General features: G+C 27.6%; 1 protein-coding gene across 2 annotated transcripts; it reads right to left on the bottom strand.

Annotated features, from left to right (window-relative positions):
- Window positions 1-921: 921 nt before the first annotated feature.
- LOC100205642 (putative leucine-rich repeat-containing protein DDB_G0290503) lies at window positions 922-19517 on the bottom strand. Of its 2 annotated transcripts, XM_065791606.1 has the most exons (6): window positions 19332-19517; window positions 13469-13636; window positions 11923-12181; window positions 10265-10472; window positions 3279-3473; window positions 922-3167 (listed from the first exon to the last, which is right to left on the bottom strand). In XM_065791606.1, the coding sequence occupies exons 1-6, from the start codon at window positions 19390-19392 to the stop codon at window positions 1020-1022; spliced, it is 3039 nt and encodes a 1012-aa protein (XP_065647678.1). In that variant the 5' UTR covers window positions 19393-19517; the 3' UTR covers window positions 922-1019. The 2 variants fall into 2 exon arrangements, with proteins under 2 accessions (XP_065647678.1, XP_065647679.1); XM_065791607.1 differs by lacking the exon at window positions 3279-3473 and having other exon boundaries at window positions 19332-19489.
- Window positions 19518-20446: the final 929 nt, after the last annotated feature.

Raw genomic sequence — 20446 nt, 5'->3', positions numbered from 1 at the left:
TTTTTACTAAAGTGTTAACTAATGATGACTTTACGTATTCAAAACATGTGTTCAAATAACAATACATTTATAAATAAAATAAAAAAAATATAATATCAATAATAAAAATATTTGAGGTCAGTTCAGATTCACCATGATTACCCTGCTACTAGTAACATTTAATCCAGTATAACTTTCGCATGTGGTGCTGCTTATTAGGTCTCTTTTTTTATATAATTAATGGATGGTTTTTTTTTAGTGGTAAACCTTTATTATTTGCAATTTAGAAAAAAATTTTCAACTGTTTAAAAATGTCAAATACCTTCATCTATTTGTCGTTTATTATAATATAATAAACGACAAATAGATGAATATATTATATTGATAAAGTATTTAGAAACAGTTTTCCAGCAAGTTTTTACATTGTTTTTTATGTAAGTCATATTTAGATTCGTATTTTCTAAAAGAAACAAGTTACAAGTTACAAGAAACATTTCATCCGATTAGTATCAATTTGGGGCACACAAGTTAAACTTTCAATTAAAAAATATTTATTGAAGAGTTAAATTCTAAGTTTTAGAAATTTCTTAAACTGAGAGTTTATATCTTCAAGAAATATTTTTTAATAAACGCAACTTCCAATAAACGTAACCATTGATATCACAAAAAAGTATATTGCAGTGAAGTTGAAAGTTGAGTAAACATTTGCACATTAAACATTAGGTCAGAGATAAAAATGTATCTTTCAAAATCCTATTTCCATATGCCTAATATTTATTTGTGCGTGTGAAGGAGGAGGGAGGGGGGGGGGGAGGGGAAGGGTTATCAAAGATAAATAATTTTTGAATCAGTGACTAGTTAAATTTTGAGGTAAAATTATTTCATAAATCCCGAAAAATTCTAATGACAGTTAAAACCGGCTTAAACGATTATTAGTAAGAATTGAGAAAAAGCAAAATAAAAATCCGTATCTACTTCAATAAACAAATACACGAACGGAAATTAAAAATAAAAACTTTCTTTTTTTTAATTAATTCTTTTTAAAAAAAATTTTTCGGCGCATTTTTATCATTTTTATTCTCAGTTTGTTTTTCATTGATATTCTTTTCTCTTTCTATTATTGCATTGTTAGCATTATTAATATCGTTCTGCATTGCACTCATAAGCATTTTTAAATGGTCCATGTTTCCTTTAACATTGACATTAGAAATCAAATCTCTTAATTGGACTTTTCCAATATCTAAGTCTCCTTTAATTATTTTTTCCAACTCGCTTTCTTTAACGTTGTAAGGAAATGTAGCATTTTGATCAATTTCCGAAGGATCAACAGGTTGTTCTTTAATAATATCATTGTTAAACTGGTCCAATTGCTTTTGAAAGTCATCCTGAAGTAGTTTTAAGTATTTTTCGTTTTCTTGCATTTGGTCGTTTAAAGTCATTTGACCATTTGCTGAGTTAGAATTGGCAACATTTGGAATTCTAAACTCCATTTGTTTTTTTACGGGTATTTGATCATCGTATTCAATAGGATTGCTTCTCAGCTTATTTCTTTTTTTGTTAATGTTGTTATTACTCATTAAATCAGTTTCATCCTCGTTGACTTCATCGCCATCTGAATCTTCAGCAAACCTACCGAGTAAGCTTTCAACATAGTCTTCTTCCAATTCTTCTATTGGATTGGGGGACTGCCTACTAAGATCAATTTCTCGTTTGTAGTTGTCAAGTTTGTTTGTGCTGAGAAAAAGATCATCTCTATTTTTATAAAATGATTCTGGATTGATATATTCGTTGCATTCCGTTTTGCCGCATGTTGTCTTAATGCTCACACCATAATTACTAACATTTTCCGTTAACTTACTTTTTTTGTCCGGAACATCTATAATAATATTCATTTTTGTTCCTTTAATTGTTTTACCTGTAACTGCATCTTTTTTTGTCGGTGAATCGTAAATTATATCTATTTTATCTTCTCTAGGTAAAATGTTGTATATATTTTTTTTGTTTGATTTAAAACTTTCCTTTTTGTTAACTGGCTGGAAGATGTTGTGAAGAAATGTTTTCAGATCTTTCTCAGAATGCGTATTTTTTTCAATTTTATCTGTCTTAAAATTTCTATTTATGGTTTTGTTATTTTTTACTATATTTTGATCTGAATATTTTTTCATTTGCTTGGTGTTATATCGATATATTGTTGTGTTAAACGACTTTTTAGTGCTATATCGATAAATTGACGTGTTAATTGAATTATTAATCAATTTTTTGTCAAAAGAAACTTTTTTGACCTGATTACGTATATTTTTGTTTTTAACAACATCTTTTTTTGGACTAGTAGAATATTTTTTTGAGAGTTGTTTGTAAAATGGCTGATACGAGAAAATTGGATGATGGTTTTTCAATTCAACCTGAGTGTTATTTGCTCGCTTTTTCATAAAGAGATTATTAGGTAAATACAAAGGTGGTCTTCTTGTTGCTAGTTTTTTTGTTGGCTCACTTATAGAAGCTTGATCAAATACAGTATACTGTTTTTCTTCATCATCAGAATCTTCGTCTGGTTCCTCGTCATCATCGTCATCAAAAGACTCTTCTAAATCGTCTGAATCTAAATCTTGCTCATCAGTTTTGTTCTCTGGAAACGGTTGTAAATTAACGGATAACGATGAAATCGTAGTTCTAGTCGGATATAAAATTTGGTTGTTTAAATCGTCATCTTGATTATCAACGTCTTCATTTATTTGAGCGGCACTATCCTTATCATTGTCATCATTTGGATTTGCAGTACTTGGAACAATAGGTTCTGTCGGATACTGAAATGTTGTTGTTGTAATAGAATTTCCATTTGTTGGTTCATTAGTTTGTTCTATTGGTTTAGTCCATACATTCGAAGGTTGTAAAGTAGTTTGTACAACAGGGTACGGAGCAGGTACTGGTACAGGTACTTTATATGGTACAGGAACTTTTACCGGAACTAAAACTTTAATCGGAATTTTTACTGGTATAATAACAGGAGCTTTTTCACGAAATCTTGGTGGTTTATTTTCTCCAAAATAATGGTTTTGATAATGAGATTGCATATCTCGAATCAAAGAAAGTAATGGTTTACTAAATAAAAATCCATCATTTAAATTTTGAAGATCAAATGAGTTATCGATAATTGCAAATCCTCGAAAGCTTGGATTCGTTTTTAAAGACTGAAAATAATAAAAAATAGGTTTTTAAAAGTTTATAAGTAACTAAATTAATATATACTAGTTTCTTTCCAAAGAAAAATATATACATATTTAAAAAAAATAAGTTTTTACATTATAAACAACAATCATTTCTAAAGGCGAGCGGTAGCAGCTAGGTGTTCTTGTTGCTTGTATTGCTGCAGGTACACCTATGTATAGTTTTGGATGATTAGCTGTAACAACAAAATTTTTCCAACTAGTTAAGGATTCACGAAAACCTATGGATCCTTTCATGCAACATGCACTATCTGTAAATCTGACATATATCTATAATAATACATAATAGACTAATCTAGAAAATGTTTAAACCTATGAATATATATATATATATAAATGTATATACATATATATATATATATATATATACATATACATATATTCATACTATATATATATATATATATTCATATTAAAAATATATAGTCAATATATATATATATATATATATATATATATATATATATATATATAAAATTTTGTTTAGTGAATTTCTACTAATTTACATATATATATATATATATATATATATATATATATATATATATATATATATATATATATATATATATATATATATATACATATATATATATATATATATATATACACCAGGCAAGAAAATTTGATGTGGACCACATATATCATAAAATAATAACCATGCTCGGCTTATGGGAAGGGGGAAATGTGGGAAATGAGTGGCTATAATATGTGTACCATTTAGGTGGTAGCCACAATTAGCATACACATAAATATCCCACTTAGGTATTATAAATACCATAATCATACATGTCTTACATCTACACCATCATGCCAAGTGGGTATCACATGTTTCGCGTATCAAATTTTATTGTCGGGTATTTACATTCATAAACGTTTGAATACTTAGACAAAAGCAAGTATATGTGCATATTTATTTATGTTTATTTGAATGTTTATATGCATATCTTTATATTAATGATTTAATGTAGTTACTAATTTAATAAAATGAAGTTTGTAGTGCATATTGTATACATTAAGCAATAAACGGAATAAGTAAAACTAGTAATTAAAAAAAGCTTTTCTAAAAAAACAAATAAAAATAAAGTTCACTTTTGTAAGAAAAGAAATTTTTAAAGACTTTATGAAAATTCTAATTTTAATTAAATTGAAATCTCATTCTCTAAGCTGTACGGACTAATTTACTCGTTAATATAAATAGACACGTTAATATAAATAGAATATAAATACCCAACAAACTCTGATTCTCGTCTGTTTTGACAATATACGGAAATCAAAATGTTTTGTTGTTGTGGTGGAGGTTATTTTTGGTGTTGTTGTTGCTTTTATTGTTGTTGATGTTTTTTGTTTTTTATTGCATTTTAAAACCGTATTCCGTTATAAAAAAAAAAATTTAATAAAAATTATATGTAATAGTTGTTAAAAGGAAATAAAAAAACACGGGGAAGGTTTTGTTGGAAAACTTAACCATAAACTTAATCGAAAATATTTTAGGCTATTTTTGTTCCCAGGCCAAATCACAACAACTTTTTGCACAATGCCTTAAAGTGTCATATCTGAAATGTTTAAAAATTCAGCCTACGCTACGGCAAATGTCTTAGAAAATTTAAAGTATAGTTTGCATATATTTTATCCGCGGTATTATGTCAGCTCTGGCCATATTTGCAACATTAGTAAGGAAGGAGGTGCATACTTCCAAGTTTAATGCTCTTCCGTGGTGCTCTGTGATAAGTCCGTAAGGAATTTTTGGAGACACACACACATACCGCAGTAGCGATGAGCATTTAACTAGAAGGTAACGCTTCCTTTGTTATAAATGTTGCATATGTGGCCAGAGCTGGCATCGAACCGTAGACCAAATATATACGAATTATATTTGCTAAATCAAAAGCAATTCCAAGCGTGAATTCAAAACTTTTAAATCAGTCAGCTTCTTGTTTATTCTCATAGGGATATTAAAACCCTCTTTAAAGTAGTTAATGAAGAAGAAAACAAAGTATGCGAATGGTTTCTTTGAAATAGAATCTCACTTAACATTAACAAAGCTAAACTTGTTATACTTCACAAACCTGCTAAAACAACAAACATTCCTAAAATTACCTGATTTTAAAATAAATAGACATAGATATTACTAGATAAACATCTGTAGACTTTCCAGGTGTTATTCTAGACAAAAATTTATAATGGAAGAATCATATATGCTTTTTCGAAAGAAAATTTTAAAAATATTGAAATGATGTATAGACCAAAACCATTTTTAAATATTAGATCTTTAAAAAGTTTATACTTTTCTTTTATACATATTTAACTTACGACAATAATGGATGGCCAAGCACCAGTTACACTAAGTTTAAAAAAATATATTTCAAACAAAAGCATCGTATTTGGAGCAACAACAACTGTGCCTTGCCAACTCTACATAAATTTATTGCATAAAATGCATTTATATGCAATAATGATTCAATGCAATAAATTTAATTTGCTAACTCTACATAAATCTACCATAATTTATAATAATTCAATGCAACAAAATTAATTAGCCTACTCTACATAAATTTAATGCATAATGTATTCAAAATCAACACAAACTTTTTTATACAGTTTATGTATAAAATAAAGCATAGACTGTCTAAAACAATACTTTGTTCTTATTTTAGCAGAGTAAGGCATAAATACCAAATTGTAAGTAAATAATTTTGTTGCTCAAAAATATATCAACTTACGGAAAAAGTTAAATCACGCTTAGAACAACTAAATGATTTAGACGAGGTAATTTTATTTTTACTTTATATTTTGTTTTACTAAAAATGTTTGAAAATAATTAAAATATCTGCAACACACGATTATTTTTTTTTTAATTTTAATGTTAAAATATCTTTTAAATATTAGGGCTCAATAAAAGAGACACTCAATTTGAGTCAGACAGAATATGTAACGAGAATGGATGAGCTAAATAAGGTTAACTTTTAATTTAACTTAAATTTAATTTAAAGTTAACTTTAATTATTTTTTGCGTAAAAAGAGTTTATTTTAGTTTTTTAAACCTTAAAAAGTAATACTTTACTTAGTGATTTTTTATCAATAAATTAAGAGAACGTCATAACAATTAAATCTTTTATAGAATGTTTTGTTTGTAGAAGTTTGTAAGGGTAATATTAATCCCATTATAAGTTTTAAATGAACTGTTATGTTAAATGAATAAATTTTCACTGTAAATGTAAGATAAAAGTCATTTTTAATCAGATTTTGTTGATTTTATTTCGTTTTTTTTTAAAAGAAACAACCTGTTCTAATTAAGAACCAAAGTGCTCCAATTTAGGAGACCAGTTGCCTTGATTGGAACAAAATGGTATCTTGCAAAAACAAATTTATTTCCAATAACAGTGCAATCTATTAAAAGTATTGTAGAGTTGTCTGTTTAATTTGATCAAATCATAAATGTTTTCATAGTTTATCCATCTTTGGTTAATAAACATTTATTCCTTAAGTGTTCCAGTTTAGGCAACTCTCACCTATATAAATTTTCAATGGATCTAGTTAGAAGCTAAGTATAATAATTAATACAGTTTAATATATAAATAATAATTTTAAAAAGCTTTTACAACTTTAGTTTACTAAAATTTTTAATAGATTTAAATTAACCATGAGCGAGATCTCGTCTCGTTCTCGTTTCTCGTGAGAAATGGGACTTCTCGTGAGAAACGAGAAATAGAAAATTCTCGCGAAGTAGAACGAGACTTAAATATTATACAATATATTATTTTCCAAATTAAAAATTATTATAATTTACAAATTGCTTAATAATTTGGTTTTTTAATTAATTAATATTTTGACTCCGTGATTTTAATTAGATTTTTTAATTAGATTTTTTAAAAAAATTTTAATTAGATTTTAAATACAAAAACTTTTTGTATAAAATGGTGCACTTTCGTCTTAATTTCATTAGTTTACCAGTGGAATTTAACTTGACACATATTGTTCATATTGAAAAGAAATATTCTTGCCTCATTTCAACGATATAAAATGTCACCAAAAAGAAACAAAATCTGGAGATATTTTCAAAAAACAAGTGACGGTGCTGAATGCAAGGCGTGCAAAAAGTCTTTGAAGACAAAAGATGGAAACACAAGCGGACTTCATTGTCACCTCGAAAAAAAACTCAGCCAAGATTACGTTGAGTATTCTGAAAAAACTGACGACTCTCTTCTTCCTCCTCCTAAGAAGAAACAACGAACCATGGTCGAAATGCTTGAAACAAAGTCCAAATATGACAAAGACAATTCCATTCAAAAACAGTTTGACTCTGCAATGCTGGATTTCTTTTGCACTAATCTGGCATCTTTTTCAGCAGTCGAAGGAAGAGGTTTCAAGAAATTGTTTGACATTGCAAACCCTAAACTGAGTCTTTATCACAGAAAAACATATTCAAGAAAGCTTTCAATTCGATCAAGAGAAGATCAAGCTGGAATGAAGAGCATAATAACGGAGATTACGCCAAATCTAAAAAGTGCTGCATTTGAATCTGGCCTTTGGACTTCTAGAGCTCAGGACAGCTACATCTCTTGGACTTTTCATGCTATTGACAAAAAATGGAGACTACATCACTGGATATCCCATATCTAACAGTTCCCAGGCAGACACACAGGTATCTTAATTGAAGGAAAGCTGGATTCTTTCTTAGAAGAACTAAATTTGCCTGCTGATTTGCCAATGTATTGCGTGAACGACCAGGCAAGAAACATGAAACTTGCAGTCAAATTGTCAAAGCGCCTTGACCAATACTTGTGCAACAAGTGTGCAAAAATATGATATTTTGCAATGTGCAGTTCGAGACTCATTTGGAATGACTGCTGGAATGGATGATGCGTTGCAAACATGCAAAGAATTGGCTTCTTTAACTCAACAGTCAACAGTTGCAGTTGAGTTGCTTGAATCAGAAACAGACGCTCAAGGAATCAACTTTAGACAGTTACGCCAATCTGTTGACACAAGATGGAATAATGAACTAGATTGCATGGCTTCTGTCTAACATCTAAAGAGTGCAATTATCAGCTTATGTGCAAATGAAGATATTTTTTCTTCAAAGACCATCAGTGCATCACAGTGGAAATCAATGGAGGGAGCAGTAGAAATTTTGGCACCACTTAAAGAAGCTACAGAAACGTGGTCGGCTGAGTCTATTCCAACAATTAACACTGTCGCCGATTCTCTTTATTTAATCCATGACAAAATTGATCAATTTATTGAGACGGATGGAAAAAACGGCTACGGTGTCTTGTATGCAAAAAACTTGAAAAGCTGCATTGAGAAAAGATGTCCTCTTTGTCACACTGGAAACTTATTGAGTGCTGCAGCAAACTACTTAAATCCTGCTTTAAAGGGACTTCACTTGAAGCTCTTCAAAAAATTTCAAACAACAAAAGAATGGTTAGCCTCACAGGTTAAGGATAATTTTTAGTGCCAACCTGTTGCCAGAGTCCTTTCAGCAGATTTGTCCCCTAATTCAAAACTGAAGCGCAAGTTAAACGTCAGACTTGAAACACAAGAGCCAACATCTGAACTGAATCCTATTTTGGGCGAAATGTGCCAGTATGAATATCTCCCTAATGCCAAAAAAGACTTTCTGATTCTTGATTGGTGGAAATTGCATTCAAATACATTGCCAGAACTCTCTTCATTAGCTAGACAAATTTTAGCTATTCCAGCAAGTTCAACTAAATCAGAGAGAGTTTTTAGCTCAGGTGGAAATGTCGTCCGATCATCCAGACACAACTTACACCCAGAAAAAGTAGAACAAATCATCTTAATCAGAGAAAACATTGTCTTGTTGGAAAAGATTGGCAAAAAAATTCTGAATTAATATTTGAAAAAGTTGTTTACATTTGACAAATGTCATTTGTGTCTATTTGGCAAAACCATGTTTACATTTTTTTTTTGTACTTGGATTTTAATAAATTTGTTTTCAAAAATTGTTGAATTTATCGTCTTGTCTCGTTCTCGGTCTCACGAGAAGTACTAACTTCTCGTCTCGGTTTCGTCTCGGTTTAAAAAAACCTTGTCTCCCTCATGGTTAACTTAAATTTAAAAAAATTTTTTACGATTAAAGAAACTAAAAAAAAGAAGAAAAAAAAATTCAATACGTTTTTATTATTAATTTATTTTTGTTATTAACTTATTTTTAATAAAAACTTATTTTTAATAATAACTTATTTTTATTAATAATTTATTCTTATTAATAATTTATTGTTATTAATATTTTTTTTTTATTAATTATATATTTTTATTAATAATTTATTTTTAATAATAACTTATTTTTATCAATAATTTATTTTTATCAGTAATTTATTTTTATTAGTAATTTATTTTCATTAGTAATTTATTTTCATTAGTAATTTATTTTCATTAGTAATTTATTTTTATTAGTAATTTATTTTTATTAGTAATTTATTTTTATTAATAATTTCTTTTTATAACCAAATAAAAATACTTTTCATCCTAATTTGATTATTGTTTTATTATCTAAATTTTGATTATTGCTTATAATTAAATTCCACCAATATCTTATTTATTTTTGAAATATAATAGAACTTTTTTGACAACTAGAGCAAATAATTATAAATTTTATTCAACCAAAATAGAAATATTTATTTTATATACATGATATTTCATTTTATATGCATGATGCTTCTCTGTTCTTTGGTTAAAAACTGTTTGATTACTTGGTAACTGATCATAACAGATCATAATAACTTAGTAGCCTCTAATTGTTTTCACGAAGATAATCTTTTTTAATAGAAAAAATTTATGAAAATCTTTTTGATTTCTATAAAATAGTTTTTCAATTTTTTTTTCATTATAATAAATTATTTAATAAATATTATCAGTTCGAGTTTCTTATTATTCAATGTCTAATATACTATTAATTATGAAACTTAAACAATTAAATTAATTAAGTGAATAAATATAACGATGAATGTAATAAAGAACCAAATGAGTGGATTTACTGTAAATACTTTAAATAAATATATTATAAAATTATGAAGATGCAATTTTTTTCTTACTTCATCGATGAATTTAGTTGAAATATCAAGGATTTTTTCTCCATCCGGACCAAAAAATGAATCAGGAAACAAACATGAAGGTGAAATTGTTAATAAATAACGTCGAGATAAATCCATATTTCTTAACTGATCAAGCGTTTGAATAAAGACATTGGTATGCAGCGGATCGTTGTTTTGCATAAAAAAGTTAATCCCATTCAAAATGACGCTAAAATAAAACAATATTCATTACTTTTAAACGGGTGTCCATGAAAAAATGGCGCATTTTTGTTTTAGCTCAATTGGTCTATAATTTGTGAAACTAAAGAAATTAGTAAAAAGCTTTAAATTTTTGTCTTTAAAGTTTTTCCAGGTTGCAAAATAGCTAGTTTTTTGAAATGTCAGAGATAAAAGCATTTTGACGTTGATATATATTGTTATTTACGAGGCAGACGAAATGAGTGTGTGTGTGTGGCGAAGGAAAGGGGGGGGGGTAACTCCTCCACCCCCTCTTTCCCCCACCATCAATGAATTTTTTGTTTATTTTGTTGGCAAATTTGACCCTTTTAGACAAGTCAGTCGTCAAATATAGACCTTTTAGACAAGTTAGTCGGAAAATATAGCCAGTCAGTCAGCAAATTACTGGTTAAATACTTTAAACGTTACATGTGTTGTTATTTTATATTAATAACGTGCAAAGTACTTTCAATTTGAAAACCATTTTATGGCATCATTCGGAACAGCATAGAACATCTAAATTGCTTTTAATCAAAAAACTTTTTAATGCTAATTTATTCTTTTAAATAACGGCTGGACTAAATTAAACTTCAAAGGAATCATTTCACCAAATACCCAAAATTGATCGACATTTTCGAACATAAATAAACAAGCAGAGACAAGTGAGACCAATAGCCAAACGCCAAAAATTTTAGGCCTGCTGAAGTGGTGAAAAATAATTTTCATGCAATAAAAGTTTTAGTCCTGCTGGTTTGGTGAAAAATAATTACCAAGAAACAAAAAAGTTAGTTAATTTGTTTTAAGATCACAAAATGTTTAAATTATGGATATAAAACAAAATTAAAAACATAAAGTAGTATTAGTATTACATGTTTTAAATAAATAAAAATTTTATTCAAGTAAATTTAACTTAGTATAAGTAATTATAACTTAAGTCATATATCTTTACTTATAAATATTATAAAGATAAACTTGTTAATTAAAAGTTGAAATTTTTCTACCTTTTTTTCAAATAGTTTCGAATAATTTCGAATAGTTTCAAATAAATTCGAATTGCGTTAGTTAATAAAAATTAATTAACTCAAGTAAATATTATTTACTCATGCTTAATACATTATATACATTATACAATAAATGATGGTTTTAATACAATTTATGGTAATCAAGTAATTGTTTACAATCGAACGTCTAAACAAGACAGTAAGATAGCTGAAGGGGGTTTGCCATTAAAATTTTTGCTGACTGGCTGAATTTGACGACTGGCTGGTCTAAAAGTTCTACATCTGCCGACTGCCTGTCTCGATTTGCCGACTGAATTATCTAAAAGGGTCAAATTTACCGACTAAATGAACAAAAAATTCATTAATGGTAGTTTGTCTTACCCTACCTCCCCAAGCCCCCCCCTTTGCGCCGGTATATATATATATCAATAATTTAACTACCTTCCAAACGGACGTAAATCATTTGTTTCGTCACCTCCAAGAAAAAGGTTCCAGATTAGATTGGCAAATCTTTCCGCGCCTTGAGTACTTTCAAATTTAGCAGGAGATCCAGGGCCACCTATTCCAATTAAAATTTTCTTACCGCGTTGTTGGCAATAACGAATATCACGTCCAATTAGAGGACAATATAGAAACGATATATGTCCGCGATCTTGAGGTCTAGCACAATGTACTGAAAAACCCATTCCAGGCAAAAAATCTATTAGAAGAAAAATTATAATAAGTTTTATATAAATTAGATTATACTATAGTATGTGAACTATCTTTATCATATTTTAAAAGTAGATCACACAATATACTATATATATATATATATATATATATATATATATATATATATATATATATATATATATATATATATATATATATATATATATATATTGACCGAAGACAGAGTTAGGTTTTGATGACATTTCGATATGCATGTCCTATTTGAGGTTGTGTGAAATGCAAATGCCAAGATCTTTTTCATTGTGAGAGAAATCGAGAAGCTGCATCATTTTTGGAGTTAAGGTATAATATTGGTCATTGGGATTTTTGCTTATGTTAAAGTGTAAGATAAGGCACTTTTTGTAGTTAGCGACAGTTTGTAGTCCAAAATGTCATTTGAGTTATATCGTTGTGGAGCATAATTAGGCTCTCCGATGTCATATTGATGCGAATAACTTTGATATTATCAGCGTATAACTTCAGATTGGATTGCTGGCTAGGTCTGTAATGCCATCGATGTATAAGACGAATAGAAGAGGTCTTAGAACAGATCCTTGTAGGACACCACTAGTGACTGATAACCAATCTGAAGTAGAAGAACCCATAACAACTCGTTGTGTTCTATTAGAAAGAAAAGTCTTTATCCAATTAAGTAGCATATTAGAGACACCATAACCAGAAAATTAGTGCAGCATAAGATCATGATGAGAACTGGGACTAGAGCTTAAGAAATAGATTTTATAAAAATGTAAGTAATATGCGCGTTCAGAGATAAAGAACGTTTGTCGAGAACTTGTGAGTAAATGCCGTCTACGCCGGTGTATGCAAGTTGAGTTTTGGTAGTTGTAGTTATATGTAAGTCTCATTAAGTTTATTCAAGACTGACGTCTCATCATATATATATATATATATATATATATATATATATATATATATATATATATATATATATATATATATATATATATATATATATATATATATATATATATGTATATATATACATATATATATATATATATATATGTTGTATATATATATATATATATATAAATGTTGTATATATATATATATATATATATATATATATATATATATATATATATATGTTGTATATATATATATATATATATATAAATGTTGTATATATATATATATATATATATATATATATATATATATATATATACTTCTTTTGCCTCCACCGTCAATACAAACAAAGTAATCACAAAAAAAGCATAAAATTTTTTTTAATCAAAAAGAAACAACAAACCTTCATTTCTATGATCAACGTATCTGCTAACATATCCCACAACAATGGTTGAATAGGGTGACTCAAAAGAACACAAGCTCGCTAAGTTCATCTCTACTGTATCCAATACAGCATTTGCTCTATTTTGACCCCAAAAGGTGACAAGTTTTGGTATATAGTGTGAAATAGCTATAAAAACAAGACACACAAAATTTTATTTCTAATTTCTTTTTTTATCACTTATTTTTCTAATATATGCATACATATATGAAAATTAAATAAGTGAAAACACTTGTCTAACTTTTTCTTCAACAGAATGTTTCTCCTTCAGTAGAGAAGATGTCAGATCCGGCATCGAACCTTAAACCTTTTAGTTCTGAGCCAGAAATGTAACCACTGCGCCACGGCTGCTTAATTTATAATTTAATAACGCCCTATTTTCAACTTACATTAAATTAATCTAAATATTTGTAAATAATTTTAAAATTATTTACAAATTTAAATAATTTTAAAATTATTTACAAACATTTAAAATATACATTTACAAGTATTAACAACTTTTTCTGTTTAGACTTTTTTTTAATTTTAAGTTTGAAAAATACAAACTTGTTATACAACACCACTATGGAAATGAAACTTAATGAGGATTTTTCTTGTCACCTAACCAAAAATACTTAAATAGCCACAGCGGGATTTGAAATTTGAACGATTTGGATCTGTAATCTCTAGCTACTGAACAGCGGGACGTAGGGTGGTCAAAGTTTTTCAAAATTTGTTTGGTTTTTTATATAGTGGATTCAAAAGCTAACATATTCAACATAAATATGTGAAAATATCAAAAGTTTTAAAAAATTTTGATAATGAGATATTCAGGTACAAAGTTAAAATTTTTGGTCAAAAGTGTGATTCAAGAAAAGTTTTATGGGTGATGAACCAACTAATTCATACAGAATTACTTTTAATATTTTCATAGACATATATAGTTTATGTAATAATTAGTTATAATAATAATAAACAATTAATATAATTTATGAAAATTTATCCAAAGGTTTATGAGACTAGTTTTAGATTTAGTTTTAGAAGAAAAAATATGAAAAAAATATGGGAAAATAATTTATTATTTCAACTTTCGTGGAACTGGAAAACTAGTCAACAACTGATTAAAATGTTCTCAAAATTTATTTAAACTTAAATGTGCTATAGAAAAGTTTAGTGAAATTTAGTGATGTTGTCGCACGTATTGGCACTTTTTTGAAATAATTGCTTTCGTTGTAATGAAAAATGTCTTTTCTGCATCTGTAATCAGTGGTCCAAAAAATCCTCAAGGGATCAACCCTAATTAGTTAACAAAATTGAAAAAATCATTTGGTCCTGAAGAGACCAAATGATTTTTTCAAATTAAATGATTTTTCGAATTATATAAGTTTGAATTAAAAATTTGAATACAAACATTTTTTTGATACAAATCGTATTTTCGCATAAATAAGTCGTTATAAATCAAATCGTTAATTTGTAATAAAGCTAAATAAAATATTATTTTTTGGTGAACAACTTTCTGGTGTCATTAAATAAATCTGTAAAATATCAAAAAGTCTAGATTTTTTGATATTTTAGATATGACAATTTCAGACATTGTCAAAACTCTAAATTTGATTAAGTTTATGTTTATGTCCAATTTTCATTGGACATATTTTTCAAAAAAATAAGGTGATAAAAAATAGGAAAAAAAATACTCCAACAGCCTGGGAACAAAAATACACTAACAGATTTACCGCTGCTAACCCAAATGCAAGGGCAATCAGTTAATAAAATATTTTAATTTACTATCTTCTAAATAATTCCAATTTATTCATTGGTTTTAAATTTCATTTAATTACATCAAATTGTTTGAACGTTGTGACCATCTTCAAAAACATTCGTACACTAAAAGATGAATAAATGAAATTTGGAACATGACAATGAATTTTAATTTAAAATTAAATATTAAATTAAAGAATTTTAATAGTTCATTGCCCTCACATTTAGGCTAGGGTATGAATCTTTTGGAGGTATTTTTGTTCTTAGGATTGTTGTTGATTAGATTTAAAAATGATATAAAAAAGGAAGATTTATTTTAAAAAATACAAATAACTTCGAAAATATTTATAAAAAAAAACATAATTGTGATTTTTTCTTAAAAGTTACTTATTTGATCTTTTAAAGAAATTTAAATGAGGAGGAATGGGAAGTGGGAAGCCGAGGCGCCAAAGACTTATAAATATATTTCTCCTTATAAATAATTTTGAAGACCTGTTTTTATCTTATTTTAGCTATGATTATTTTTAGTTTTAGATTAAATTTTGAAAAAAGACCACTAATTTTGAGCAATATTTTGAAGTTTGCATCAAACTTCTACCCCCGTGGAAAAATTTTAAGAGGATTTATGCTACAAAGTTAAGTTTTTATGGAACTAAGGATTTAAAGCTGTGTGGAATTTACTTTACTATAAAAAAATATATACTAAAATACTTTACTTAAAATACTTTTTGAATTTTTTTTAAATAATAATAACTTCGTGTAAGTATTAGGAAAATAGTTTCGGCCACCCATATGTAATCGTCCCACTGTGCACTGCAGGTCCGTTTTGAAAGCATGTTTTTTGTGTTTTCTATGGGTTTCGGATAAATTAGAATGGTTTTCGGATATTTAATGGATCCTCAGGTTTTAGCTTATTTAGGTTTTTAAATTTTAAAATAATCAATTGAATTCAAATTAGATTTTTGAATTATTACAAATATAAACTTAGTAGGAAAAGTGGGGCATAATGATACATGGGGCACCATGAAACATTGCAATGTGGAGACATCGTAAGAGCTGTGACAACCACTTTCATATATTAATATAGTTACTACTAGAGCTATGTTTAGAAAAAAAAGTTATATTATTTGACACCATTAGGTCTGCAAGGGGTCAAAGTTTGTGCTTTTTGATGACAAAGTAATTTATTTGTTTTTAAAGCTCGTAAATTTTAAGGTACCTTATTCAATGTGTCTATCGGTAAATAACATTATTTTGTAAACTACAATCTGTAAGCTTTTTACTTCATTAAACAAAACCATTGAAAAAACAAGTTACTAAAATTAAAGCAATTGTTTTCTATTAGCAAGTATGGGGTAACTTTATACAGCATTTGTGGGGGACCCTTAAACTGTAGAATATTACTCCGTTGTGTCATTAACAATTCTAAAAATCTTTTTTTTTTAATATTTATAGTGAATTTTAAAAAGATTTATGTAAAGTAGTACACAGAGATCCCATTTCAATACAAAGCCATTATTTATTTAGGCTTAAGAATGACACTTAAAACAATATATTATTTGGTCTTTAGAAATGTGATCCGACCATTGGATGCGTTGTTTGGGTTATAAATATTAGTTTTTTTTGTTTCAATTAAAAATCAATAATGCTCATAGTGTGTATCAAGGTACCCCATGGGTGTGGTACCTTGAAACAAATTTCTAGTTTTACTTTAACTAGTCTCACAAGTTTAACCTGTTATATTTTCTTAATTTATAGATTTATTTTGTAACTATAAATTTATTTTACAAATTAAACCAATCACTTTAAAAAAAAAGACGTATTAAAAAATTATCGTGAAGCAAAAACCAAAAGTATGTCATGGTGCCCCACTCTCCCCTAAATAAAGTTGTTATTAGATCGTTTCTATGTTAATACGCTTTAGTTTTAATTGTTTATGCGATTATTTACTTATTTAAAAAAAAAAGGATTTAATATTATTTTTTATTAAATATTTAACTCCTGTTCTCGTTTTTATTATGAGGCTTTTAATGAAGTTTGAACTTTGGAGCGATTACCTTATGCCTGATTTTTTAAACAATTTGTATTGCTTAGTTTGATTCGTTTTTAACAAATCAGAAATTTGAACGCACAATCTAAAAATTTATTTTTTTTAACACATTTAATAAAATTATCAAATTAAAAATATTCTTAAAATTTTTGAAAATTTATTAAATAGCAAAAAAGATTAAATTTATTCACGTTTTTTATATTCACGTAAATTTATTCACGTTCAAATTTATTCACGAATCTATATCTTATTTGAAAAAAAGAAAAACATTCCAATATTCCACAATTAACTAAAGTTGCAACACTCAAAGTTCATTACGGTTAGTGAAGCTGCAAAAATGATTTTAGCTATTAGGCTGTCTATACTTGTTAAGGCGCTTAGATAAGCTTGCAAATCAATTAAAATAAAGATGATTAGGAAAATGTAATATTTGGAACAAGATTTATACTTTTATCTATTGAAGAAGTAATACTTTTATCTATTGAAAGTTTTAACCTGCATAATATTTATATTTAAAATTATTTCTTTGTTTTCTATTTTTCCATTTAGTTTAAAATATTTGAATTACTAAAATTTTTAAAATTTACATTTTAAAAGTAGTTAGGTTATTAAAATAATAGGTTGAAATATTTACTTTAATAGGCATCTTATACTTTCAAATTATTTAAAATTAAAATAACATTTAAAATGACACTATTATCAGAGGCAGGTAACATTTTTGATAAAAAAAAGAGCTAGTTTTTTGCCCAAAACTGGATAGAAACGCTTTTTGCACCACAATATTCCTAAACTTTAAGAAATCTTTACATAATTGATTACTGCAAATAAAATTACATTGTGTTTGTTAAGAAATTTGTATCTTTTACCTCGGGGTACCTGTTATTCTTCATTGCCCTGTAGGACAATGATTTTTTGATTTAATTTACACAGTCTGTCACATCTCTTAAAAATAAAGAGAAAAAATAAATTCCGGCATTCCGGCCTGAAAAATTTTAACTCCGGCCGGAACTGGAATGTTCCGGCCGGAACTGGAACTAGCCAAAAATTCCGACCTGAAATCCTAGATCTAATGGTAAATTAAAAAAAAAAAAAAAGTTAAGCTATCAAACCAAAAAATAATGATAATAATAATAATGGTATGATAATAAATCTAATTTTGTAATTCTTCTTAACAAAAATAAAGAAGAATTACAAAATGCATTATTTAAAATTTTTATTCTCAAATATAAATGATATTATTCTCAAAAAATTTGTACTATTTTAAATTTTTCAACCAAAAGCTCGAAAAATGTTTTTTTAATTTTTGCTTTGAAAATCTTTACTCTTAAAAAATCTTTTTGTTTAAAGCATTACAAGCTTTAAAATAAAGGCACATCGGCAGTATCAGCGTTGAAAAGGAGGTTAGGAAGTAGAGGGCTACGAAGAATTAGAAATTAAGTTGGACCCGTTATACTTATTAAGATGCTTTTGGATTTTTTATTTTTAAAAAGATAGTTAGTTTTAGAAAACTTTTTTAAAACTTTTTTTTTTTAGTTATTAAGTTACTCCAAGAAGACCTTAACCGTCTAATCACAGAGCACTATGCACAGTGCTCTGTGATAAGACCGTTCAAGTCTTCTTAGAGTAACTTAATAACTAAAAAAAATGTTTTCTCTACCATATGTGGTAGAGCATTTAACGAAAGTTCAAACCATCGTACTTACCAATGCCACTTATTTGGCCAAAGCCTGCGTCGAGCCTAGAACTTCTTAGTTCTGGCCCAGAACCTTAACCACTGCGCCACAACTACTTTAATTGCTTCCTTTTATATAAGAAATAACATAAATAATATAAAAAGCGGTGTTGCCTTACTGTGTAATAGAACTTAAACAATATCGTGCGCCCAAGGTTTTGGCAAACTTTTGAGTATTCCGAATAAATGCTTGTGCAGCTAATTTAAATTTCAACTGTGTTATAAGTGCATAGGTACTGCGCGGTCACACAGCCGTGCAGTAAAGATGTAGCAATTAGTAACTAATCATTAAATAATTATCTTACCTTGTTTATGCCAGATCAAAAGCAAAAATAAAGACAAAATGTTTTTTCTTTTTTTTTCCATTTTAAAAACCAAAAACAAAATGTATCAAAATAAAAAAAGTTTAAGAAACTATCATATTTTACATAGCTGCTTCAAACTGCTTGTGCAATAAACAGTTATTTCGTTATTTCTTTCGCTGCATGAATGGCCACAGTTGGGGGTTTGCAGCATTTTAATGAACGCAATTTAAAACGCTTTTTAGAAACACAAGAGAAAACGCTTTTCCCAATAAATATTATTACTGGAATATTTAAAATTTCTTATTTTTTATTCCTTTTTTTTTCAAAACCTTATATGTAATAAATTCCTATTAAAGAATAAAAACCTTATCATCACTATCTCGCCGTTAACACCAACAATCCGCCTTTATAAAAGCTTAAGCCAAAAATCAAAAACCTTCAGCCAAACTTCTGTCTTAAATCCTTTAGTTCCGCCTTCACCATTGTTCCTCAAGTTTATTATTAATGATTTAGAATCTTTTTTTTTATGCTTGTTAAAAATGAAAATTTAAAGTGAAAAAGTAAAGCGTTTTAAATTCTTTATTGGTGTTTTTCAGAAATTCAAATTAAAATATAAGTCATTATAACAAAACTAATTGATTATGATAAATTCTAAAAGATTATAAAAACTGATTGATCATAACAAGTCGAATTTGGAGAAAACATATTCGAACTGTTCTAAGTAGTGTTACTCGGCCCTGATAATGGTTCAATACATGAACTATTATTAGGTCCGGTCCAAGGCATAAACAAACTAGTAGCTGCCTAGAGCCTCCGATTGGTGGGGCCTCTCTGTTGATCTTTAGAAAACCCTAAAGATTTTCTAAAGTTTGTGTACAAAAAGGAATTTATTTTTCATTGCAATTTTCTGAAGGGGTTTCATACTTATAAAAGTACAAACTTTATATTTTAATCGAATTCTATAAACATATTAATAAAAGGTTAAACCAAACGAAAGTTTCGTTACAAGAAAGTTTTTTTTGTTTGCAGAGGTTTACTGTTTTATAAATTCTTCATCCCTATCTCCAAAAGGTTTTATAGTTAAATAAATTCTTTGAACATTGATGTAGTATTTC

This window comes from Hydra vulgaris, chromosome 02 (genome assembly GCF_038396675.1).
Source record: "Hydra vulgaris chromosome 02, alternate assembly HydraT2T_AEP".
Taxonomy (NCBI): domain Eukaryota; kingdom Metazoa; phylum Cnidaria; class Hydrozoa; order Anthoathecata; family Hydridae; genus Hydra; species Hydra vulgaris.
The sequence above is the reverse complement of the archived record's forward strand: the minus strand, read 5'-3'. Positions and strand labels throughout refer to the sequence as shown.